The sequence below is a fragment of the Wyeomyia smithii genome, chromosome 3 (assembly GCF_029784165.1).
Source record: "Wyeomyia smithii strain HCP4-BCI-WySm-NY-G18 chromosome 3, ASM2978416v1, whole genome shotgun sequence".
Classification (NCBI taxonomy): domain Eukaryota; kingdom Metazoa; phylum Arthropoda; class Insecta; order Diptera; family Culicidae; genus Wyeomyia; species Wyeomyia smithii.
In genome coordinates, this window is record NC_073696.1 from 269,581,069 (window position 1) to 269,609,014 (window position 27,946).

General features: G+C 41.1%; 2 protein-coding genes across 2 annotated transcripts in view; one reads left to right on the plus strand and one right to left on the minus strand.

The window, feature by feature from the left end:
• LOC129732517 (uncharacterized oxidoreductase dhs-27) overlaps positions 1 to 11,464 on the plus strand; it is a 30,461-nt gene extending 18,997 nt beyond the window's left edge. The window contains exons 2-3 of the mRNA XM_055693467.1: positions 8,735 to 9,018; positions 9,391 to 11,464. Of these exons, the coding sequence (XP_055549442.1) occupies positions 8,735 to 9,018; positions 9,391 to 10,188 (1,082 nt within the window). The 3' untranslated portion in view covers positions 10,189 to 11,464. The remainder of the gene's footprint in view (positions 1 to 8,734; positions 9,019 to 9,390) is intronic.
• A 7,478-nt stretch (positions 11,465 to 18,942) lies between these two features.
• LOC129729288 (uncharacterized protein K02A2.6-like) lies at positions 18,943 to 19,734 on the minus strand. The gene has a single exon (XM_055687798.1). The coding sequence runs from the start codon at positions 19,732 to 19,734 to the stop codon at positions 18,943 to 18,945; it is 792 nt and encodes a 263-aa protein (XP_055543773.1).
• Between the last annotated feature and the right edge of the window lie 8,212 nt (positions 19,735 to 27,946).

Consider the following 27,946-nt stretch of genomic DNA (forward strand, 5'->3'; position numbering starts at 1 on the left):
GACTGAGATAGTAGTTTTTTCTAGGAAGCATGAACCTGCTCAGCTTCAAACACAATTAATGGGTAAAACGATTTCTCAGGTTTTGGTACACAAATATCTTGATGTCTGGTTCGACTCTAAAGGCACCTGGGGTTGTCACGTTCGGTATTTGATGAAAAAATGTCAACAAAGAGTGAATTTTCTTCGTACAACCGGACAATGGTGGGGAGCCCACCCAGGAGACCTTATAAGGCTTTACCAAACAACGATACTGTCTGTTATTGAGTACGGGTGTTTCTGCTTCCGCTCCGCAGCAAACACACATTTTATCAAACTGGAGCGAAAACAATATCGTTGTTTGCGTATTGCCTTAGGTTGCATGCAGTCGACCCATACGATGAGTTTGGAGTACTACCATTGAAAAACCGCTTCTGGAGCCTATCTTCTCGTATTCTTATCAAATGTGAGGTCTTGAACCGTCCCGTGATTGAAAATTTTGAAAGGTTAATCGAACTTAATTCTCAAACCCGTTTTATGACATTGTATTTCCATCACATGTCCCAAAATATTAACCCTTCTTCGAATATTCCAAATCGTGTCGACTTATCAAATACTTCTGATTCTACTGTGTTTTTCGATACATCCATGATAGAAGAAACTCGTGGAATCCCGGATCATTTACGCGTGCAGCAGATCCCCAAATTTTTTTCCAATAAATATCGAAACATTAACTGCAACAATATGTTCTACACTGACGGATCACTTCTGGATGGGTCCACTGGCTTCGGTATTTTCAATAACAATTTAACCGTCTCCCATAAGCTCGATAATCCTGCTTCTGTTTACGTCGCAGAATTGGCTGCAATTCAGTACACCCTAGGGATTATCGAAAAAATGCCCACGGACCATTACTTCATCTTTACGGACAGTCTTAGTTCCATTGAGGCTCTCCGATCGATGAAAGATGTTTAGCACTCTCCGTATTTCCTGGGGAAAATACGGGAACATCTGAGTGCTTTATCCGAAAAATCTACTCAGATTACCTTAGCGTGGGTCCCTTCTCACTGCTCGATACCGGGCAATGAGAAAGCGGACTCTTTGGCTAAGGTGGGCGCAACAAACGGTGATATTTATGAAAGACCAATTGCTTTTAATGAATTTTTCGCACTTGTACGTCAGAATACGATCATCAGTTGGCAAAATGCTTGGACCAGAGGGGAATTGGGAAGGTGGTTACATTCCATAATCCCCAAAGTATCGACGAACCCGTGGTTCAAGGGGTTGGATGTAGGTCGGGATTTCATTTGCGTGATGTCTCGGCTTATGTCCAATCACTATAGATTTGACGCGCATCTCCGTCGTGTTGGGCTCGGGGAAAGTGGTATCTGCGCCTGTGGTGAGGGTTATCACGACATAGAGCATGTGGTTTGGTCATGCCCTGTACACCGTGACGCCAGGTCTAAATTAATAGCTTCCCTGCAGGCCGAAAGTAGGCAGCTGGCTGTTCCTGTTCGTGATGTCTTGGCGAGCCGTGACCTATCCTACATGTCCCTCATATACGTTTTCCTGAAATCCATCCACGCCCCAGTTTAATCCTATTCCCTTCCGCCTACATCCAACCAAACGACAAGAACACGTTAAGACCCCGGATCCGGAAACAGCAACTAGACCCGCACGATACTCTCAGGTCCCGAGGGAGACAACCCAATATGTCAGTCCGTAATATCTTGGCCCAGCAGCGGAACATATTCAATATGCTGCTTACCTATGGCGATGGAAAACCATCAAACAACAAATCAGTGCTCAGTGCGTCTTGAACTGTCCTACAGATCAGACGTTTTTTCGGTTGCTTGTGGACTGGTCTTTGACTGCCTATAGCTTCAAAGTTTGTGTTTTGTCAGTGTGTCTTTTAAAGATTACCTGAAAGTTATTTCCCATCAGTCTTTCTCAAGACTACCTACTTTTGAATTTAACATTTGTTTTAACTTTTTTCGTATCACCTGAAATGTCTGGACGGAAAAAGAAACCTCGCATCGCTGCGGGGAGGAAAAGAGAGGCATCTCTTTCTGACACATCGAGTGTCTGTAGTGACAATCCTTTTGATATTTTGCCTGAGCAAGAAGCTGGTGAAATGGAAGTTACCAATAATAAAACTATACAAAATATAAAATCTTTAAAAAAGGAGAAGGTTCCACCTATTGTGGTAACTATTTCTTCTGAATTTAATATATTCAAAAAGGAACTTTCAACGTTTGTTTCTGACGTTAAAGTTACCTATCAAATCGGCCGTAGAGGTGAATGCCGCTGATTAGCCGACTCAGTAAAGGGTCGTGATCGTCTTGTTCAGTATTTAACTGACAAGATGTACAAATTTTTTACATATGACACCAAGAACGCCAAGCCGTTCAAGGTTGTCTTGAAAGGTCTCACCAACGATCAAACCGTTGATGAGATCAAACTTACTTTAACAGAATTACTTGGCATAGCCCCTACCCAAGTAATTCTAATGAAACAAAAATCACGAGGCAAAAACAGTCAGAGAACTGGAATTTCCCTTGTTAATTATTTAATTCATTTTAACCGCAATGAGGTTAACAACTTAAAATTTTTTGAAAAAGCACATGCTTTGTATAATGTGCGTGTAAAGTGGGAAACTTATAGGAAGTATGGCGGAGGTGAAAAGCATATCACCCAATGCCGTACTTGCCAACGTTATGGCCATGGTTCCAAATTCTGTAACATGGACCAAAAATGTCTTAATTGTGGAGACTCTTCTCACAAAAAGGACACATGTCCTGTGAAAGAGAGTAAAAATTTTCGCTGTGCGAATTGTAACGGCAACCATATGTCAAATTTTTATCAATGCCCAGTCCGTTTAGCAATTGTTAAGGCAAGGCAAGGTAAACAAAATTCAATTTCTCAATTAAAACCAACTTCAAAACAAAATTCTCCAAGCGTACCAGTGACGCATAATTTACCTACTCCTTTGCATACCCGTTTAACTTATGCTCAGGTTACAGGTAGTTCGAACATTATACCGCCTAGTGTTGGTAGTTCGAAAATGACCGTTAATATGGGTAAGCAAAACAGGCTAGAAAATAATTGTACACCTAACACTCCAGCTAATATTGCTGCCGAAAATATTTTTTCTAATGTCAACTGCCTGGGGCCTATTACGGCAGGTAAACTTTCTTTTTTGCAACAGGCAATGTTCGATCTTATGAACGCCATGTTGCAGGCAAAATCAATGTTTGAAGCCATTCAAATAGGCACAAATTTTACTATTAAAATTGTTTCTAATTTAAAATTTAGCAATGATTTTAAATAAAACAATTAAAATATTAAATTGGAATGCTCGCTCATTGAAGGCCAATGAGAATGAGCTTTTTAACTTTTTAACAGTAAATAATGTGCATATTGCAATTATTACTGAAACATTTTTGAAACCTAACATAAAATTAAAATATGATCCCAATTACGTGGTTCATAGATATGATAGGATTCAGGGTTCCGGCGGTGGAGTTGCAATTGTTATTCATCGCCGAATCAAACATCGTGCTCTTCCCCATCTTGAGACGAAAGTTATTGAAACTTTGGGAATTGAAGTTCAAACTGAACTTGGGATTTTATTTATTGCCGCAGCATATTTACCATTTCAATGCACACGCGAGCTCAAAAATTATTTTAAAGGTGATTTACAAAAACTCACCAGAAATCGTTTGAAATTTTTCATAATCGGCGATTTTAACGCTAAACATCGTTCATGGAATAATTCTCAAAGTAATTCCAATGGCAAAATTTTATTCAACGATTGTTCTTCAGGATACTATTCTATTTTGTCTCCGAATAGTCCTACATGCTTTTCTTCTGTAAGAAACCCTTCAACAATTGATTTGGTGCTTACAGATCAAAGTCATGTATGTAGTGATTTGATCACACATGCTGACTTTGATTCTGATCATCTTCCAATAACTTTTTCTTTATCACATGAATCAGTTTTAAACCCTATGAGCTCTGTTTTTAATTATAACAAGGCTAATTGGGAAAGATACAAAACTCATATTGAGAGAAATTTCAATAATGAGCTTGATTTGCAAAACGAAGTGAATATTGATTCCGCTTTGGACGCATTAAAATGTGCAATTGTTGATGCCAGGAATTATTCTGTTCCAAAGGCTCAAGTGAAATTTGATTCACCAATAATTGACGAAAATCTTCAACTTCTAATTCGTTTGAAAAATGTCCGCAGACGTCAATATCAACGTTCTCGTGAGCCTGTTTTTAAAACTATTTATAAAAATTTACAGAAAGAGATAAAACATAGATTTACTCTTCTGAGAAATCAAAATTTTGAGACTAAAGTTGAAAAATTGAAACCATATTCAAGCCCTTTTTGGAAGCTGTCGAAGATTCTTAAGAAACCTTCAAAGCCTCTTCCAGTTTTAAAAGATGGTGAACGTTTTCTTGTATCCAATGAACAAAAGGCTCAAAGACTTGCTCAGCAGTTTGAGAGTGTTCATAACTCAAATTTGAATTTTGTGAGTCCAATTGAAAATGAAGTCACACGTCAATTTGATTTAATTTCTTCCCAGAATTTTTTACCTGCAGAAATAATTGAAACTAACTTGAATGAGATTAAATCAATTATTAAAAATTTCAAAAATATGAAAGCACCTGGTGACGATGGAATCTTTAATATACTAATCAAACATCTCCCTGAGAGCACAATGGAATTTTTAGTAAAAATTTTCAATTGCTGCTTCAAAATTACATATTTTCCCAAATTATGGAAAAATGCAAAAATTACTCCCATTTTAAAACCGGATAAGAACCCAGCTGAAGTTTCAAGTTATCGACCAATCAGTTTGCTTTCTTCAATAAGTAAACTGTTTGAGAGAATTATTCTTAACAGAATGATGTCACACATCAACGAAAATTCAATTTTTGCAAATGAACAGTTTGGATTTCGCCATGGGCATTCCACAACTCATCAATTGCTCAGAGTTACTAATATGATACGAGCTAACAAATCTGAAGGTTATTCCACTGGAGCTGCTCTTTTAGACATAGAAAAAGCATTCGACAGTGTTTGGCATAAAGGTTTGATTGCGAAATTGCAAACTTTTAACTTTCCAATTTTCCTAATCAAAATTTTAAAAAATTATCTTACTGATCGAACTCTGCAGGTTGTCTATCAGAATTCAAAATCTGATAGATTTCCTGTCAGAGCAGGTGTACCTCAAGGTTCAGTCTTGGGTCCAGTCCTGTACAACATATTCACTTCAGATCTTCCTGATTTGCCTCCAGGATGCACAAAGTCATTGTTCTGCGATGACACAAGCATTTCCGTAAAAGGAAAAAGTCTTCGTGTCATATGCAGTCGATTGCAGAAAAGTTTAGATATTTTTTCTTGTTACTTGCAAAAGTGGAAAATCTCTCCCAATGCTTCTAAAACTCAAATGATAATTTTTCCGCATAAGCCTAGGGCTTCTTTCCTCAAGCCAAACAATAATCACGTTGTCAAGATGAATGGGGTTATTTTAAGTTGGTCCGACAAGGTTAAGTACTTGGGACTAATTTATGATAAAAAACTTATTTTCAAAGAGCACATTGAGAGTATACAAGCCAAGTGCATCAAATATACGAGATGTTTATATCCTCTCATTAACAGGAATTCTAAACTTTGTTTAAAGAACAAACTTTTGATTTACAAACAAATTTTTAGACCAGCAATGCTTTATGCAGTACCGATCTGGTCAAGTTGCTGTTCAACAAGAAAGAAAACGCTCCAAAGGATTCAGAATAAAATTCTGGAAATGATTTTGAAGCGTCCTCCTTGGTTGGTACATTCGAATTACATAGACTTACTGGTGTTGAACCATTAGAAGCTATGTCAAATAAAATTACTAACAATTTTCGACAAAAATCGTTGCAATCCTCAATTGCTACGATAAGCTCTCTTTATAGCCAATAAGTTAGCAATTAAGTTAGTTGTAAGTTTACTTCCCCTTTTCTGACAAGTAGGTTTAAATCCCTACGAATGATAAGTCCTAATTGCGAAAGCAAACAAATCCTAACAATTAAAATTACAAATTTCTAACAGTGTTGAGAAGTCACCATTTGTGATTGGACACACATACTCATTATTTACTAATATTTATCATAAATACTTAAGCTACTAACAAATCCCCCCTTTAAAAAAAAAAAAAAAAAACAAATCAGTGCTTTTAATGCAAAACATTCTAGCTTTAAGTTAGATTTAGTTTCAGCTCGTAGTCGGCAGCGAGGATAAAAAATTTGCTTTTAGTTATTAAGATACTTTAGAAAGTAAGCTACCAGATATAATTGGCGCCGTTAAACATTAAATTGTATTGGTGCCGTGTCAAATAAATTATAGATGAAGAAAAAAAAAAAGACATCAAAATAGTATAGGCTCATGGAGGCAAACATTAGTTGACCTAATGGGACGGGAAGGTTTAGTCATTTTTTTCTAATATTGTCATAGCAGAAGGTTGGTATCTACTCATGGTGTCTGGGCTAGGCGTGATCACATGTGATTGGTTCATCATTCGCGGGAGTTTATTTGAACTATCCTGCGACATATGCATTGTTAATTTGCACCGCGTGATTGTACCTTTAAAAACTAGTTAAAAAACTGGTATTGAAGATTGTTTTAAACTTTTTAGTTAGGACATAAACAATAGAGGGCCTAATTTTGAGAAGGATTGATATACATCAGAACAACATAACAAAAAATTGGGTTTGGGCAGTGTTTGGGAAACGGGATAGTGACAAATTTAACTTCTTCAATTATATAATTCTAGGGCGCTAAAAACTGCCACTGGTGTTTCACAAAAGTGACACCGGCAAGTTTGTTTAATATATCGTCATTTCTGATTGCCGATTGCTGCTGACACGGGATGATTATAGTGCTCTTGTTCTGGCAGAATTTCCTGTCATTTCGAGCACTTTTGCAGATCCTAAATACTACATGACAAGTACTGCTCGAGATGAGCAGTACTTTGCCTTTTCTCTCTTGGTCACGTGTAGAACCTGGCGTCAGTATGGTATCGATTCGGTGTTGGAATGAAAATAAAGGTAACATTTCTGCATGCTACCTTTAAAATCAGGATTTCGAGAGAAATTGGTTTCATTGCTGGTCGACACAAGCGAAAAAAGTTGCTCTGAGTCTCGAACAACTTGCTTTCAAAATATTTTAGCTTTTTAATCTTTCCTGTGAGTTTTGGTACCCCTAGTGTATGCAGAACGGCTTCGAAATGCTCAGATAAATTGCTCACCGGGCTCGTCGCATCTACGTTTACTTACGGGAAAAATCTTTGAAAAAGTTATTGCTAAGGGTACCAAAATTCAACGCAGCGGTTAAAAAGCTACAATCTATCTTTATTTCTGTTTAGGCTCGAGGGTAGATCCTATGTTCGTCAGTGTTAACAATTTGCACCCCCAACTGCCTGGAAGATATATTTCTACCCCAGAAAAGGGTATATACCCCTCAAGACTGAGTGAGAAATTTTACAGAATGGTAACATAAGACTGTCTATTTTAGGAGTGTATGTAATGTCCAGCTGGTCTCGAGGAACGATGCTGGCCAAACAAGCCAGTCGTCTCAGTCTCAGCTCGGGAAAGACTGTTAGTGTTAGTAGGATCGTGGCGCTAGACCTGCAATTGTCCTGTACATTTAACAGTTGGCTGCGAAGTCTGTGTATAATGAACAGTGGTTCAAGTCCCGAATCGGAATGTAGCACCAAGGCTTCGCTTTGTATTGTTCAGTTTTAAATAAAAAATGGTTTATACCTGCCTGTCTGGAGCTATTGTTCAAACCAAGTTTTCGCGGAAAGATACTGTTTCTTCTAACGGTAATAACGAAAAATTAAAAATCAAACGATACATCTTGACTAACTAAGTTTTTATATCTTTCAACATCCGGAAGCAGAAAACATCAATAATTCTAAATGGTACATCCATCAATTTTCCATGTTTGATAGATAGCAGGCACTCAGATAGAATCGTTTCCGTGCGTAATGAATTGTAGAACCGTGAACGCTGATAACATTCAGAATGCTTTCGAAGAACAGTTTCCAGTTTCCAAACTGAACAACTGGACAGTCCGCTAACAACACTGCGTAGTTTCCAGTCATTAACTTGCTAAAGACCTTCGTGTATCTAATGTGCCAATGGTAATTTTCCGCTATCCGATCGCTAGCTGTCAGCACAACTCGTTTGTCAACTGAGCGGCCACCACAACCGGACCGAACTGGAATGAATAATAGAAAAGAATGCACAACTCGCCACCTTTCCCATTCCGAGATAGTAAACATTCAACGCTGCAGCAGCGGTGTTAAAAATGCTGTGAAAACCCAACATTCAGCATGAGATAATCACTAGCAATTCACCAATACAATCTTAGCTGCGGCTTTTTTTTCTCTTCGCTCGCTATTGTACACTAGAATAGCGAGCGAAACGAAAGGTGGAGGCGCCATAGCGCACCGGTTTCAAGTTGATTTATTGATCCGTCCGCAGCGCACTACAAGTGCCATCTAGCCAGTTTTCAATGTCAAGACATTAGAAGTAAAATTATGCACGGCTAGGCTATTGAACCTGACATCGTGATTCATATGCATGAGCGCACCGGGGTTAATGGTTTTTATCGTCACACACCCCTTCTGTCTCTGTCATCACGTAGACACACAAAAAAGTTAATCACTCTTTTTTTGTTTGACTCTCATTTGTTTCGCAGAATTTTTCGTGTCGCTGATCTTCAAGCGGCAAATCGCGAGCCTTCAGCGGCGAAAGCTGTTCCGAGCGGACGAAGCCTTCGCCAACGAGATCAACGCCTACACGCAGCTGGTACCGGTGCTGAGAAAATTCTCCCGTGATCGGCTCCCCTTTCCGTCGTGCATCTACGCCGGCACAGATGCTGAGGGTGACCTGATCGTGCTGCAGGATTTGTGGCGCAGCGGATACCGAATGGTCGATCGTCGGAAGAGTCTCAGCTATCGCCAGTGCCGGACGATTATGCGGGTAAAGGGCTATGATCATGATCATCTGCTTCCATATCATCATCATCAGCATTTGGAACAGTAAAGTCATCAAACGTTAGTTTCATTTTTATTCGCCGTAAATTATTCTCACAAAAGGTACGATTTTTTCGTGAACATTCCAACTGGAAGGAAGAATATTATTTGAAAGACATTTAAAAAATGGAGACGCATGGCCACTTGAACATCAATAAGCCCTTGAACATCAATAAGCTCAGTAGTTGTTTCGGTGCGATTTTGTCATAATTTATTTCAATGACCTATCGTAATTACATGTAACCTCTCATTCGTCCATTAACAATAAAAAAATATGAATCGTTGAAAGTTCACTTTTTTTTCTTTTCTGTCATTCAAGGAGTTAGCAAATTTCCACGCTGTGTCACTGGCCATGAAGCAAATTCAGCCGGTGTTGTTCCACACGATGAAAGAAAAGGTATCAGAAATAGTCTACAACGATGAGGCAGCCGAATTCTACACACATTCCCTGGAGACCTCCTTGAGGGGTACCCTAGACAGCTTGCACTACAGCAACAAGGACGGCAACCTGGACGTCGCGATTAAAGCCATCGAACGCTTGAGTGGACGACTGTACAGCATCATGTCCAGCACGGTTCGCAACAGTCACGAACCTTGGAATGTGCTTTGCCACGGGGACACCTGGGTGAACAACCTAATGTTCAACGAAAGCCAAGACCGAGCCAAATTGATTGATCTGCAAACAATGCGGTACACCTCGCCGGTCATCGATATCATCCATCTGCTTTACACCAGTGCCGGGGCTGATCTGCGACTTAATTTCACGGATGAACTCCTACGGAACTACCAGGAAGCTCTCGTGGATGCACTGCGAACCTATGTCCCCGTGCACAAGCGGTTTGTTCTTGCCTCGCTGGAAGCTACCTTCTGCTACGAGAACATTCGGACGGAATATTACTCGCGCATCCAGTACGGACTGGGAATCGCCATGTGGCTGCTACCGGCAGTTACCTTCCATCCGGATCACATTCCCGACCTCGACTCGGTAACAATGAACGATTTCAAAACCAAGAACCACGAGAAAACGATCGCCCAGATGCTGTCGCCCGATTATCACACCCGGATGCGTGAAACCGTGCTGGAGTTCTACGAAAATGGATTCCTGGATGGCATGTAAAGATTAGTGATCGGCGGAATGTGTTCAGTTTGAGAAAGTAGTAGTTGGGTTCAGCTGTCGATCACTGGTAAAGATTTTGCTATTCAATATCGATTAACTCGAACAAACATTTTAACTAGTATTAAACCATACGAAGAAACCCTCTCGATTATCATTCCAACAAATGAAAATAAAACCTTCAACATAAACTTATTTATCAATAGTTACCGTTCGTGAGGCACATTCAATGAACATGCCTAGTACATGCAACAGCTAGTCATTTATATATTGGTAAAGCATTACATCAAAATAAGGAAAATAAAAATAGTAAACAAAAAGCCAGCCGTTTCTATCGGTTATCAAAGTAGGAAATCAAACATGCCAAAACAATCGAAAACAAAACATCACGTAAGATCGAGAAGCGCCTCCGAGTTATGCAGCCAAGTGCGAGCTTATTTCACATAGCAAATCACCCCAGTTGTATTACTTAACAGTTTGCAATATCAATTTCGCTGAGAGCAATAAAACAAAAACTAAACTATAGCAAAAAAGAAAAACAGGAAAACCGCCACGGTACGATGCCTTACGTAAGTTTAGTTTAGATGGTAATCGCAATCTCACCTGGAAGATTAGAACCGGCAAACGTAACGCAGTGCTGTCAAACGTCCCTCGAACCGAAACAGTAGCAGGCGGAGCATTACCGTCGTCACACTTTGTAGCTTATCAATAATAAGTACAACCATAATAAACCTAGCAAGCGCCGGAGGCCAAGACCACTGGCAAGTGAAAATATTCCACCACAATAATATCCTGGCAGTTAATTAAACCTAGCAGATCTAGTTGAATACATAATAATTGTACTCGAGATAAGTCCAGTTGCAGCACGTGTATCATTCGTTTGCCTTAACAATCTTAAAACAGTACAAGAGTAGTAAAAATGAGAGCAACCGGAGATACGGAGAAAAGTTAATGTTTTATTACACGTTTCTTGACGTAATAGTGTTCAGTAGTGTTCGTTGAAAAATATTTACGTTAAATATTACTGTTGTAAAAACACAAAAAATAGTTGTATCGCACATAAAGCCCAGGACTCTCGCTGTTCTATTAAGCTGAGGTGGAATGTGTGACCTATCCGATCCGTGGAGGATGGGCGTTTTGAAATGCAAACTTGCTAAATGCTTCTGATTTCAAGGTTTACAGCTTTCAATGCAAATAGCGAAATCTGGTTTTATACTTGTTGTATACGTACTAAGTGGCTAGAAAAGCTCATGAATAAACTTATATTGCTTTAAGCTAACAGTGGTGATTTTTTTTTCTTTCACTCGACTCTAACGTGACTGACGACAAGCGACGATGAGGGTAATACCAGTACGTAAACATCCTTCTCAGCGTAGTGCTTGAAGGAGCAATCAAAATGATTACCGGCTCTTCAAATGATATAATTAAAACATTCGTGTGAAATGTGACTGATGAATTTTTCTTCAGCAGGGACCTGAAGTAAGCCTACACTGTCCGCCAATACAATACTCAATATTAGGCTTTCCTCCTTTGTAAACATCCGTTCTGCGCTGATCCAAATCAAGCTTGCAAGGAAATGTTGTTCCCAGGTTCTACGATACTTTTACACACTGTGTTTGTGAATAAAATTCTAGACAGAAGTCAATATGTTTTCAAAAAATCCAGGTGACTATTCAAAACTTCATTCCATGAAAATACGCACATCAGTTCACTTTAATTCAGAATACCAGGGCAAATTGGTGTGCCTCGGTCGGAAACAAAGGTTGAAAGTTTCTAACAAAGTCGCTCGTTAATGATCACATAATTATTCAGTTAGTCATTGGAAACTGATTTCCAAGGATTCGGATTGTGGTCACTGTGGCCAAACCTGCGTATTAATGCTCATTGGCATGAATGTGTTTTTGAGCGCTTACATCTCAGACGTTTTTGACGTAGGACTACGTCTAACCGCACTATATCGAGATACATTCTGCGGAAACTAAAACCAAGGTGTAACGTTGGAATGAAAGATTTCAAACGGTAATGCTGGTGTAACCACATAATGGATTACAATAATCAATATGTCGTTGGATTGATAAAATGATGGACAATTTTGTGATTCCTCAGTTATCATTATCATTTCATTGTTTAACAGTGAAAATTGAATAAAAGTTTCAAGGTCGAATTTTCACGAACAATGTACCAATCACATGCGAGCACCTCTGGCACAGACTTCATGAATAGACACCAACTGGTTGCTGTGATATCCCGTATAGCAGTGGCAAAAAAAATTTGACAGAGTCCCCCCGTCCCAATAGGTCAACTAACGTTTGCTTCTATGAGCCTAGACTATATTGATGTCTTGAAGGTGAAGCTTTTTCGGAAAGTTCGTAACCACCTCCACTATCAGACAGTTTCACGTTCTGCTGTCAGAATGTTATTAAAACTGATGTCTTGATGGAAAACATGCTGGCACAGGCAACAGTACTGCACCTAGCAATGTATGAATAGAGCGCTGGTTGGTCACTCGTCGTCTATCAGTACAGTAGAACTCGATATCCATTTGTGTGCAACGAAGCCAAGTTAAGACTACATTGCCGTTGTCGACGCACAATGGGGCGTGTTGGGTTAACGCGTAGGTATCGTTTGGCGATCTGGAATACAATCGAATTGCCGTTTAAATTGTCTTCTTCTTCTTCTTGTTTCGTATATGTAGTAGCAAATATCAGAATTCAATATGATTATTCGGGTACCGCAAAATACGCTGCGCCACCGGGGACAGCAAAATTCTGTACGTGTCGGTAGAGGCAGATAGCAGAGTATATAAATTAGGTTCATTGTACAGATAATCGCGTTGTTTATTTTTAAACTCTACACTCTGTTTTTCTCATGTCCATTTGAAGTTTTCTGTGAATAACATTTTGGTTCAAAAACTGTAATTTTCTATCGTTATTTTTTCCACGAACTTGTAATTGCAGGAAAATTTTATTATGTGACATCTTTGCCGCTTGGTGATTGGAGAGTGAGCCATAACAACAAATAAATATTGTTTAATTTCTACTAAATCGTACTCAATTTAGGTCTGTATAGAAGCTTGCCTTTTCGCGTATTGAAGAAAATTGACTGTATTAGAATGGAAGATATTCATCAATGTTAAGGAGAACATTTTTTCTTTTAAAATAGAGTGCTGCAAATAAATAATCAAAACAGACGCCGTTTGATTTGGCCAAACACGACATGGCAAAATTTGCCAAAAATGAACGGTTCTCTTTTCATAACGTTTTTTCATGGATATTTCCTCCAATGAACTAGTTTTAGTTCAAGTCGTTTGAGGTGTCGCTTGATGAATTAAGGCTGATGACCTAGATACTTGATATTACTACCCGAATAATTAGAGGCTTAGTACTGCTTAGATCATGATCATTATACAATTCAGGGTTGATATTTGTTGACACTCTTGAGTGAAAGTGAAAAAAAGCATCCATAGACGTTTTTTACGATTGGATTCTTGAAGATTTGGCGAGTATCAGGCAGTGCGAAAATCAAGCAGAAAAAATGAAGCCACAGAAAATATGTTAAAAGGTGCAGGTGTTGAACACGGGCGCTAAAGTCGAGAAATCCGTTAGACTGCAGGACATTTTTAACGACTAGAAATGGGCATTTATCATGACTAGAACTTAGTAGATATTGAAACAAATTAATACGAGGTATTTGAAGTTCGAATTTTTATTTATCGATCTTCGTTTCTGATGTCAGTAATGCTAAAACTAAAACCACAGACTAACAGATGTAACACTGGAACCTAGCTCTATCGCCACAAAAAAACGATTATTTCTAATTTCCAATCGAATAACAGTCATCGCGCGACAACACCATCTGAGGCGCTGTCATGCAATCTCATACATATTTTGTGGTTCCCTGTTTGACGCTAGTGTTGATGTCTAAAAAAACCAGGGGGCTCTTGTGGCTGTCAAACTCCATACATTTTCCATCTACCACTCATTGATTCTGGTACCAGCGTTTCTGGTACCCACTTTTTGGTTGGTTTGCCCTAAAACAAGTGAAATAGAGTAAACGTCCCATTTTTTCGGTAGACTTATTCTCGAGTAAATGTCGTTTTAGATGGAAAAAACAAGAGCTTAACATTTGTTTTCAGTACAATGTGCACTTTCAATGCATAAGATAAGTTTTGTAAGTATTTGAAATGAAATAATACCGCCGTGATGAATATATGATTGGTAGGCAAAATGTTGACGTTCATAGGCCCCTGAAAAAAAACGAGGCAGCGCAAAAACGGCAGCAGATGGTGCTAGTGTTACTAACGTAAAGTACTGGAATCATCCGAACGATGATTTTACTGAAGAGGAAGGGAGGGAGAAACGGATACGAAGCTGTGGGAGTGTCAAAATGAACCAAAATGAGCTGTCGATGTCAATTTGAATCAAGGGAAAAACGCTTTTTTTTCTAATGACAATGAGTATTGTTATAACTGAAAGGTATCGCGTTGCTTGAGAAAATATTCATCGCAAACAGTTTTTGTATTCATTGCCGTTTTACAAACTATTTTAGTTTATTTTTACGTAAAATAATAAATTTACTAAGCTCTAAGTAATAATCATTTAGGCGTCCTCCGATTATTAAACTTGCGCTTTTCTGGATTAAGGGCTTTGGTTACAATTTCAGACACACTTCATCACGGTCGAATGTCAATTCTCGTTTCACAAAATAGTGAGATATAGGATTGTAAAATTTTTGCAACTACATGAAACGCCGAAAAAATCTGCCTCACGGGTTACGCTCTCGTACACCTTATCAGAAAGTCTTTCACTGGGTGCAGGTAATCCGGAAGATCTTGGCGCATTTGGCGTGTAACAGTGCAAGCTGCACGTCTGACTCATCTTCGGCATATTTCTTGAGAATCGTCTTGGCCGTTTGAACGTAGCGCTCAGCTAGTCCGTTGGCATGGTCAAAGTCCCAGTTCTTCGTGAACTCTTGGAATTCTCCAGACGAGTACAGCGGTCCATTATCCGACTCCAATACATGTGGAACACCATGAACTGCAAACCATTCCTTGATTTTCGCTATTACGAAGACAACTCTGACAGCTCTTTAAAGTCGAAGAAACCCGAATAGCTATCCACGATTAAAATATAGTATTTACCTTTAAAATGGAATAGATCTGAAGCAACTCGCTGGAACGGCAAACTTGGAATTTCTTTTGGAACGATAGTCTGTTTCACGTTGATCCTTCGATACATGATCTCGTAGTTCGGTAGCTGCTCTTTTCGACATTTGCAGTATGATGTGGACCTCCAATTCATCCACGAACTCCTCATTTTGGTGATTCACGACGTCCCGGCTTAGTATGTCAGGAATAGGTATGTCCTTGCCTCCTACGTAGATGGCCCGTGGATTGTACTGCGCTACATCTAGCCTGATTCTCTTGAGCCTTGGTGGTGCCCGGTCTAATGGTTTTCGGAGAATAGATTCTAGTGGTTTGTGATCTCTTTCAATAGTCAGTTCCTTACCGTATATGTACTGATGAAACTTCCGACACGCAAAACAGATCGCAGCTGCTTCTTTCTCTATCTGTGATTAAATAAATTCGGCTGGGCTTAACGACTTTGACGCATACGCAACTGGTTTGCCACCTTGCAGCAAAAATGCTCCCATTGCTTTGGAGCTGGCATCTACCGACAACACAACAGGCGCGTTAACGTCGTAAAAGGCTAGAATGGGTGGAGAAATCATCATGTTTTTTATCTTCAAAAATGCGTTCTGCTGCTCAATATTCCATTGTTACCCAACATTTTTAGATAACAGCATTCGAAGTGGACTTGTAATCTCTGATAGGTTTTTAACAAACTTACCGAGATATGTAATCATGCCAAGAGCTCTCTGTAGTTGCTGCTTACTCGTAGGTACTTGGTGGTTTCGAATTGCGTCAAGTTTCTCGTCATCCGCTTTTAACCCTTCGGCCGACAGAATATGTCCAAGGAATTTAACTGATGGCTGGTCAAACAGGCACTTTTCCCAATTCGGCTTAAGACCTGCTGTAGTGGTCCTCTTCAACACGATGTTGGTGATTTCATGTAGTTGATTCGAGTTCGGGGCATGGATCAATATATCATCCATCGAGCATTCATGTGCATGTCGTTTTGAAATATCTCGGGAGCCGACGCCAGGCCCAATGGAAGTCGCTTACAGCAGTATCGGCCCCATGGCGCCCAAAAGAAAGATGCTTCGATGTACGGTCAGTCACTTTAATCTGCCAGAACCCTTTTTTGCAATCTAAAAGGGCGAATCGAACAGAACCTTTAAGGCGTGCGGATATCTCTTCTATTGTGGTAAGTGGACGATGCTTTCTTAACAGGTTCTGATTAACCTGCGTTGAGTCTATGCAGATTATTAATTTTCCCTTCTTCCGGACAATCACCATGGCGTTGACGACAGGGGTTGGCTAGTGAATTTTCGCAATAACACCTAGTCTTTCCATACTAGCGAGTTCTTTTTTAATATCTTCCCTGATGCTGTGGGGTACGTTTCGTGAGGGACGGACTTCTCATATCGGATTCCCAATCAAATAAATATCATACACGTAATTGCGCAGACATCCTAGGCCTTCATAGAGTCTTTTCGCGTTTACTTCAGCAGTGAAGGGCGGTGCAGGTTTTACGGCCTAACACTGGCGTGACATCTTCCTTCACGACTTTAAAAGTAATGTGACTGGACCTACCTTTGACCGTACATCTTTCATACCAATCATCGTCCCCACCATTCTCCACGACATGTACATGAAACTCTTCTTCAGCATCAGACTCGTCACATTCACTCACTTGCTGTGCGATTTCACTCACTTTTTTGTCGAATTTTTTCTTCGTTTTGCACATACTTGCAAAATGACCCTTCAGTCTACAGGCATTGCACACTTTATCGAAGGCAGGGCAGTTACCCTTTTTGTGCTTTCTTCCACAGCGATTAGAGGTGGGAAAAATGGTTCACTATAGTGAGCGGATCAGAGCGGTTCAGCTCACTAAGATGAACTAGTTCTTTTTAACAGCTCACTCGCTCTTTTCATTCCTACATAATTTTTGGTTTTTATCAGTGTAGCTAATTATCAGACACCGCAAGCGAGAGCCAGGTGAAAGCTTTACACCCGATTTGTCAAGCGCAAGGTCGCACGCAAAATTACAATAGAACTCCCAGAAACAAGCTGCCACCAAACTTCTGCCCTGATATGCATGACTTGCATTTCTCATCACCCAGCCACCAGCCAGCCGCAAGAGCATGCAAAAAAAAACAACTTGCAACAGTCCATACACAGGTACACGGGATGGCTAACGCCGAGTACGCACACGAATGGATGTGGAACGAAAAGAACGAAAGAACTGATTCACTGATCTGGCAATCCGCTCGCAGGCTGATCAAAAGATTCAGTTCTTTGAAAGAGCGAAATATTTCGCTCTCAAAAGAACTGGTACTTCCGATGGCTCTTTTGTTAAGCTCGCAGGCAATCCGCTCGCGATCAGAAGATTTCGATCTTTTAAAGAACTGATTTTCTGATCAGCTCGCGAGCGGATTGTCTGCATAGATTCAAAAGATCAGTGAACCAGTTCTTTCGCTCTTTTCGTTCCACTTTTCGTGTGCGTCTCGGCGTTAGCCAGCCCGTGAGCTGTGTGTGAACTGTGGCAAGAAGATTTTATTTTTTATTCCCGCGGCTGGTGGATGGTTATGCATAGGAGAGCAGGCAGCCGGCGGCAGCTATTTTCTGGGAGTTCTATTGCAGTGTCGCACGCCGCTTTGCGCTTGGGGTGTAAAACATTCATATGGCTCTCGCTTGCGGTGTCTGATCAACAAAATCAGCTTCAGCTTTTTGCTTGAAGTAAGGGGTGAGTTACCGCTCTTTAAAAAAGAGCGATAGATCACTCACTCACTTTGAAGAACCAGCTCTTTAGATCAGTTCGTGAGCGGATTGCCCACCTCTAACAGCGATTACAATTGATCACTTGTTGTGACCGTACCGAGAATGATGACAAAACAGTTAGTTTATTCCAATTTAGTTTATTCATATCAATCTAATTTATTTAAAGGTTCTCTACATGTTGTGACTATTACTTTCCACGAGGCTTATTACACTGACTCGTCAATTTTAATATCGATTTTAATAGCGCTTTTCAGTGGTGCACTTTCAACGTATCTCTCATCATAGGTAGGATGTAACACCTCTCCCCCTCGTAAAAAAATAGTATTCAAAAAAATATTTTTGTAAAAGAATTACAGATTTAATCTCTTGGGAGGATTAATTGTGCGACTGGAGCGCCGTAATGGTGGAGAAATCTCCCCAAAAGTTTATCTTTGAAATCCGGTCACAGGGCTTCCCATCGCATTCGTAACCGCTTCCGTCGGAGTAATTGAAGGTTGAACGGTCATCGCCGGAGTTGAGTCCATGTTATCTGTGCAAGTATCTTTCGCAGCAGTTACAGTTGCACTAGCAGCAGGTGGTGCAATCGAAATCTTACCCTCGTTCTCTATAGCAGACTTGATACTATAGTCAGTTGAGTTCTCGCTCAAATTAGCACCTACCAAATTTCCATTTATTATTTGATAAGAAATCCCGTACACGCAACCGATCACCATCTGAGAACTGTCGAACTTGGTAATTGGTCCTCTGCGCTTCATTTTTCGGTAATAGTAAATCGAGTCTCGATCGAATCTACCGACCGAACAGCAGCATCGAAGGTGATTTTCCTGTCGAGGGATGTATCATTTTCGTTTGAATTAGGAATTTTCGTTTTGTTTGAACGTAGCGCTCTGCTTGTCCGTTCGATGCTGGGTGGTACGGTGCTCCATTTTATGGACTATACCATTCATCCGTAGGAAAAGCTGGAACGTTTCCGAAGTAAATTGGACACCGTGGTCGCTCACGAGTACCGACGGAATACCGAAAGTACTAAAAATATCACGACACATGTTTACCGTACTCTCAGCAGTTATTGATTTGCACACTTTAATTTCCGGCCATTTACTGTAAGCGTCAACTAGTATGAAGAAATATGTGTCCATGAAGGGACCAGCAAAATCAACGTGAACTCTTTGGAAGGGTTCAGTTGGAGTTTCCCAGCAGTGTAGTGACATTTTTGCAGGTTCTGTTCTAACTATTTGGCAGTCGGCGCAGTTTGACACCATTTCTTCAATATCGCGATCGATTCCACTCCACCAGCAATAACCACGGGCGAGCGATTTTGTGCGGGTAGTCCCGTAATGTGTGGAATGTAGCTCATCTAGAACTCGCTTCCTCAACCTAGCAGGCACGTAAACACGAATCCCTCGTAAGAGACAACCCTTTTGTAGCGAAAACTCGTTTCGCTCGATACCAAACCGATCTTTCCCTTCTACCAGTTTGCCATATTTGATACCTTGAACCAGGTTCTTCACTAAAGGATCTCCGGAAGTAGCTTGCGATAACTCTTCTGCAGTTAACGGTAGAGTTTCAATTTGATTCAACTCAACGACGTCTGATTCTTCAATTTCGTTCTCTGGGTCGGTTCGAAGCAGCGGAATTCTCGACATTGCGTCAGCATTAGCATGGTCATTAGAACGTCGAAACCGTATTTCATAACTGAACGACTGCAAATAAGTTGCATAGTGCTGCATTCGTAAAGCTGACATGACCGGTAAACCCTTGTGCTCTCCGAATATTTTGGTAATTGCCTGGTTGTCTGTTATTAGTGTGAATTTCCGGCAATACAAAAATTGAAAAAACTTCTTTACGCCAAAAATGATTGCGTAGGCTTCCTTATCCACCTGCATGTAATTCTGTTGCACACGGCTCAGCGTTTGAGAGGCAAACTGAATCGGACGCTCGATACCATCTGGGTAAAGATGACTTAACACGGCTCCTACTCCATAGGGGGATGCGTCGGTAGCAAGTAACAATGGCAATTCCGGCGAATAGTGGACAAGGCAAGTGTCAGATTGCATTTGTTTTTTAATTAACTGAAATGATTTGTCATTTTTTAGTAGATTATTGAGTGGATATAGTATTGTGCTTAAATTCTTGAAAAAACGACCATAATAATTAATGAAACCGATAAATGATCGAACTTCATCTTTATTCTTCGGTTGGGGCATGTCCTGAATTGCTTCTATTTCCGCCCGAAGTTTGTGAACTCCTCTTCTGTCGATCAGGTACCCACAGTATTCAATTTTGTCCACAAAAAAATCGCATTTATTTTTATTTACTCTTATGTTGTGCATGTCAAGCCCACGAAGAACTTCCTCTAGGCGGCTCAAATGTATTTCATCCTTCTCTCCTGTAATCTTTATATCGTCTAAAAATACGCTAACACCTTCAATTCCTCGTAGTATTGCTTCCATTTTTCGTTGCCAGATCGCAGGAGCTGATGCAACACCATACATTAAACGATTCGGACGATAAAGGCCCCGATGTGTACTGAGCGTTAAAATTTCCCGATCTTCGGGAGCAACTTCCAATTGTAAATAGGCTTGTACGAGATCAATTGTGCTAAACTTTGTTTCTCCAGCAAGCGAAGAAAATAACTCGTCCACAGTAGGTAGGGGATGTTTATCGACGATAAGATTTGGGTTCACTGTTTGCTTGTAGTCCCCGCAAATACGTACACGGTTCTGAGATTTTTTACAGGAACAATTGGCGTCGCCCAGTTACTTTGGTTGACTTTGGTTAGCACTCCTTCGGTGACTAGTTTCTCCAGTTCATCTTCGACGATTTTCTGCATATTAAACGGTATTTTTCTTGCTTTCATAAAAACCGGCTGCACATTTTGTTTCAATGGTAGATTAGCTTGGACACTAGAAATTTTACCTATCGAGTCTTCAAACACTCTCGGATATTTTGATAAAATCACGGCGAGTGAATCACTCGTATGATCGGATGTAGCATCAGGTGCAACAATTGTATTTACGGTACCAACTTTCAGAATATTGCTCCAATCTATAGTGACAACATATTTAGCCACTCGCGCCCAAGCAATGGGTGTTTTTCGGACTTTACCACGTACAACGGTAAGGAAACTACATTACCATCAAATTATACCTGCGCATCAAAAATACCTTGAACTTCCATATTGTTATTGCAATAGCTAACGAGTCTTGTCTTGCTTCCACGCAATTGTCCTTTTGGAAACAGTTTTTTCCAGAAATCTGCGTTCATAATACTCACAGGAGACCCTGTATCAACTTCAAAATTGACTTCGATTCCATTCACGCGAATTGGCAACCAGTATTTCTTATTTTTCGATAGACAATTGACAGTACACACTTCGCGTATATTTGCAATTTCGGGACCTTCTTGACACGAAGCATTACTAGACTGAAAGACGTAGTTCGTCTGAGCAGCACTTGAATTATTCGCAGTATTACTTTCTCCAGCTTCCTTCTTCATGTTGCTTTGTGTTTGAAGTTGTTTGCCAAATGCGATTTATCACCACATCGGAAACAATAAACGTTCGCCGTGTTTTGACGTGCTTTGGTGGGTATTTCCCCATCGTTCGTACTGTATTTTTCTTTCTTACATGGCAGCACAGAACGGAAGGTCATCTGTGATACGAAAACTGCTAAGTGCTCAGTGAATTTTGCAGCGCTCCCTAGGGGTGGAAAGAACGCTTTTTACACGGAAAATAAACAAAATTTATACTACTTTTATCGAAATCAATCAAACACACTGGTATAAATCTGTCGGCGAAAACACTACAGGTTAACCCTGCTAAGCATCTGTAAGAAGGAAAACACATTATTTCTAGGGGCTTGACAACTTTATTTCATGAAAAATATTTCGGTAATGGTTGATATATATATATATATATATATATTAATATCTATCATTTATTTATCACATTAACTTCCCAACCATAGCGTATAGGACATGGTGAACGGTTTGATCAACAAGTAGGCACGAGCGGGGAAGCGTTTTTTTTATTTTGTACGGTTGAAGACGAGGCATCACCAAGCGACAGCAAATAACTTTTTCTACTTGTTAATAAATTCTTACTAACTAAGCAAATGAAAATCGCAAATCCATGTGTTCCAAGTTGTGAACTGCTTCTAAAATGAATGAATATCAGTAGCAAGGTATGTAGCTTTACCGGATTTATAATTTGAATGCATCGAAATAGTATATTATAAGATGCGATGAATTTTGGTCATCGGTTGTTTTAATAAACAACTTTAGTCTTTGGCATTTTTTTGCAATATAGCCGGCTGTACTTTTGACATACCGTTTTACTATGTTTCTATACACCAACATCACAACAACGATAATATGACTTCAAAGAGTTTTGATGTAATTAGAGGAGTGTCTGAAAATGCAACGATAAACACTTAGAAACAATGAATACAATCGAATTTTGCTCGTTGCACTAAATTCGTAGCCCAACTAGTGAAGAACTTTCACGCTTGGGTTGAGCTATCCAGGTTGCAAGATGACACCGGTTGTTTCTTTTTGTTAGGATTACTAATCACCTATTGGGTTACGCAGTGTCTTGCCCCTAGCATTCTTCAAAACAGCTGACTCAGATACCGGCATAGATGATTGTAGAGCTGTTCCTTTATTGTTTTTCAGTAATCTACTCCTTTTAACTGTGAAAATAATCAGATTATTAACACGAGTTACATAAAGTGAGAGTCGCATCTTTTGTTTCAAGTCTCTAATTACCATCTCGTTTAGAGTCCTCTTGAAGAATATTCGTATATTACGTAACGTGAAATTTGGCAATTTTCAAAACCCCCATCAACTAAGTAACGCAAATTTGCATGGTGGTCTTATGCAGTGTAACACTTCGCTGGATACCTTTCCTCCACCTCTCCCCTGAGGGCGTTATGTATTATACAAATATTTCCATATATGAACGAACGCTAGAGGTAAGGCACTATTGATATACAATGGTGATTCGCTTACCGGTTGCTCCTTAGTCGGGGGTTTGTTAGTTGGGCCCTCATCCATCTAAAAAGCGCTCTTATGTCAAAATGGAACGACAATCAAATGCATGCAAGAAACCCGAAAAGTGAATAAAAAATAAAATAAATTTTTACTACTCGTACTTGAGTTTATTTGTCATTGATTGTTGGTGGTTACCTTTGATTACTCGAAAAAAAATGACATTGATTACTTCGGAGTATTCTCAGGTTACGACGCATTTCGAAACCCCTTGAAACGAACCTCTTGGGATCCTTTTTTAGTGTTCTGTAAGGTTGACACTTTCGCTTGTCAGCAAAGATACCAGATTTGTCAGCAAAACGATGATTTGTTTTGATTCGCAGGTATGTGCGGTTTTTTTCAATCTCCATCCCGCATAATCAATAACCATAAACGGATGATAATCCATATGGTTTAACGATACCCCATACAGTCGAAACTATATCCCGAACTAGTTGTTAGGCACGTTTTATGGTTATTTATTATGCGGAAGGTTAACTACATTTTTTTTTCCTATGACTTTCTCAAAATGTGTGCAGTTTTTACAGATTTCTGCCTGCTCGAGCGCATTTTTTCGAATCACGATTAGATTTTTATCAGATTTAAAAAAAAAGACTGCACAATGAAACCGGTACCTCTTACAATCGCATTATTCGTTGCTCTAGAAGCTAACCTGATTTTAATTAAGCTTATTCAGCTTATTTTTGTTTAAATGGCATGTCGCATGTCACATCAATGAGAAGAAAATCTATATTCTCCAGAATGGACTAGAGTCAATCGACAAAACATTTAATATAATCTTATAAGAGGATGAAAATAGTTTATGAATTTCATTTTCGAATAAAAATGTGATTCATTAATTATAAATATTCTGAAAATTTGCGTTAAAAAATCCATCTGTGCCATGATTTTTAAAAACTCAAAGTACTTTCTTTAGTTGAAAAAAAAAACTCACGAGCTGCATTTGAAATTTTAACAATTTTCAAAAATAGCCGTCTATGTCACATGGTACAATTGTAAATGGAAGAATTGCAACATTAACGTTTTAAAACGCATGATTTTTCAATAACATTGATTGTTGTTCGTGTTTCAAATCAACATCGATTACAATACCTTCGTTACACTATTGTAATATGACAAACTCCACAAATGTGAATAATTGCGAATTTTTACCCAAAACGTTTTTGCATCGAACGTAATAGATTGTATTAAACGGGTTAAACTGTTTAAATAACCGTCAATTCAAAACATCGAATAAATTATGCCACATTATACCACTGGCAAAGCGGCATAAACGTACACGACAAATATATATTGCCCGAGAGCACAGGAAATTCAATTGTCATTTTTCAGTCCTTTTGTGTGCACTTTCTGTTCGATCATATACCTGAAGTTGACCTTCCGTTCTGTGATGGCAGCTTACGTACCGTATGGACGTCCTGATTAACTGCACTGTTTTCAATCTCCGCACCGCTTTTTCGTGATAGTTCCATACCCACCCAATATCACGGACTCCCTTCAATGTAAGCTGTCTCTTCTCTAGTAACCGGTTCACGGATTTTATCGCGTGGGCCTCTGGGTGCAATTTCGTCGCAGATGACATCATAAGTCTCGGGTCCCATGTGATGAAGCAGTAATTTTTTTTTCATCTCCTCGTTATTAATACCAAAAATTGAGAAGGCAGTCTCCAACCGCTCAATCCATCGCTTCCATCGCAACTTTTTTCTATCGAATGGCTCAATACCAAGGTTCGGTGGCGCAGCGCCACCAGCAGCAGCAACAGCATTTTGATTATTCTGATCTGCATTCGCCATCCTCGTCGTAAGAACTGTTTTGACCGTACCGAGAATGATGACAAAACAGTTAGTTTATTCTAATTTAGTTTATTCATATCAATCTAATTTATTTAAAGGTTCTCTACATGTTGTGACTATTACTTTCCACGAGGCTTATTACACTGACTCGTCAACTTTAATATCGATCCAGTATAGCGCTTTTCAGTGGTACACTTTCAACGTATCTCTCATCATAGGTAGGATGTATTCCACACTTTCGGCTCGTCGGGTCGTCTCCCCGACCTTAACACTTCAACTTTTTCGTTTTTTTTCAACTCCCGCGTTTGCATCGATGTTAATTCGAAATTACGGCACAGCTGGATTGTTTTTTTGGAGTGAAAGCTCATCGTCCAGTAACTGAGGCACTAGTTTAGTGAATCGCGTTCCAATGATCAACTTATCTTTTATGAGCGAATCATGTAAAACGCTAAAAGCGCACTTTTTCGCTTGCTCTCGGACGCTAGTTACAAACACATCGAAAGGTTCTACTTATTTTTGCACGATTCTGTTTAAATGATATCGCTCGTATGTGATGCAAGACTTGGGAGTGAAATGCTCATTAAACTTTCGCACTCTCACATATATATATATATATATATATACGGATCGACGCAAGACATCGCAGTGGCTGGTCCACTGTTGATAAAGGCGGTCGGAAGACAGCGAGACACGCTACCGAAGGTAGTAGCGCTGTCGGAGCAGCTCGATGCCATAATCGAGTTTGCGAAAAGTCGCACCAACACGACGAAGTACCTGAAGCAGGCTCTCTACATGCTTCGGTCCTCCGTCGATGCTGCGAAGAAGGAGCACGCCGAGCTCAAGGCAAGAGCGGTGGCTGCAGAGAAGAATGCAACGGAGGTGACCGGAAGGGCGACGAAGTCGGTCCAAACGGACACCTGCATGTTTGCAGCGGTTTGCGCCTCCGGGTCAGCCGCAAAAAGAGCAAGGCAGTCTCCGGGGGAAGCCCCCGAGAACAGCAAGAAACGGTTGGTTGTGCTAAGCCCGCGAGATAGCACACCAACGGCCTCCAAGTCCGCCGAAAAGTCTGCCGAAGTGGCAGCTACGGGAAACCCTTGGGTTACCGTGGGAGGAAGGAAGCGCCAAAAAGACAGCAAGCGCAACGACGAGAAGGCGACAAATCGTCCAAAAATGGGAAAGAAGGCGCGAAGCAGGGGCGACGCCCTCATACTCAAGACGGATGGGTCCAAGTACTCCGAAGTCTTGAAGAAAATGAGAGGCGAAACCCAGCTCAAGGATCTGGGAGCGGATGTGCGGACCATCCGTCGTTCTCGCACCGGCGAGATGATCCTTGAGCTCCGTAAGGATGCTAAAAACAAGGGCGCTGCCTACAAGACGGTAGCCGAGCAGGTCCTCGGGAAAGATGTGCAAATTCGGGCACTCACCTCAGAGGTGACTCTCCAGCTCAAAAACCTGGATGAAATCACCGAGAGGTGCGATATTGCACAGGCCCTCAAGGAGAAGTGCGGAGTGGAAGTAGCCACTGAGGTAATTCGCCTCCGAAAGGGTCCAGCGGGGACCCAGGTGGCCACTTTCCGGCTTGCATCGGCCGATGCAACTCTGGCCCTGAAGACAGCCAAACTTAAGGTTGGCTGGTCAGTATGTCCCCTGAGCATACTCCAGCAGCCGGACGTTTGCTTCAGGTGTTTCGAGGGAGGACACAAGTCCTGGACCTGCAAGGGGCCCGATAGGAGCCAGTTATGTAGGCGTTGTGGTGGTGCTGGCCATAAAGCTAAAGACTGCGGGGAGCCTCCCAAGTGCTTGGTATGTACTGGAAAACGGGACGCCAAGCACTTTATGGGAGGCCCACGGTGCCCAGCCGGTAAGGCGGCCACGAAACCACGGGCGTGAGGGTGACACAATTGAACCTGAACCATTGCTATGCGGCACAGCAGCTGCTATACCAAGCAGCGTCTGAGTCGCGGTCGGACATCGCAATCGTATCGGACCCCTACTGCATTCCTCCCGGAAACGGTAATTGGGTTGCAGATAAGTCCAGTACGGCGGCCATATGCACGACCAGCAAGTTCCCGGTTCAGGAGGTTGTGTCAACCTCAAATGAAGGATACGCGGTTGCCAAGGTGGACGGAGTGTTCTACTGCAGTTGTTATGCTCCACCGCGTTGGTCTATCGAAAGGTTCGCCCAGATGGTCGATTTGTTATCTATGGAGCTGACGGGACTAACACCCTTAGTAGTGGCGGGCGACTTCAACGCTTGGGCTGTTGAGTGGGGAAGCCGCCGCACGAACCGGAGGGGTCAGATCTTGTTGGAAGCTTTGGCAAAGCTCAACCTAGATCTGGCCAACGTTGGAACCAAGTGTACATTCAGCAGAAATGGTGCGGAGTCGATCATCGACGTGACGTTCTCCAGCCCAGGACTGATCGTGAACTGGAGGGTAGACGATGGCTACACCTATAGTGACCACCAGTCGGTCTGCTATAGCGTAGTCCAGAACGTGAGGCGGCAGGCGACGGGTAGAGCCAATACTCCGACCGTCCGCGGGTGGAAGACATCGCATTTCGATGCCGAGGTATTTGCAGAAGCAATGAGAAGAGAGCGCGAGGGGGGCAGTTGGCTCCGCCCGAGTGCTGACCAATTAGTTGCCACATTATCGCGGGCGTGCGACGCCACCATGCCTAGGACCCGCCAACCTAGGAATGGTAAGTCACCGGTATACTGGTGGACCGACGCGATAGCGGACCTCCGTAGCGCGTGCCTCCGTGCAAGACGGATGTTGCAACGTGCACGTACCGATGCACAGAGGGTAGAGCGCCGTGTAGTATTCGGATCTGCAAGATCGGCGCTTAAAAGTGCGATAAAGGCGAGCAAAAGGGCCTGCTTCGATAGGCTATGCGCGAGTGCCAATACGAATCCGTGGGGCAACGCCTACAGAGTCGTAATGGCGAAGACCAAAGGCGTGTTGGCGCCTGCAGAGCGATCACCAGCGATGCTGGAGCGTATCATCGAGGGACTCTT

Coding starts and splice junctions, on each gene's coding strand:
- LOC129729288 (XM_055687798.1), bottom strand. CDS start 19,734: ATGTCGAGAATTCCGCTGCTTCGAACCGACCCAGAGAACGAAATTGAA.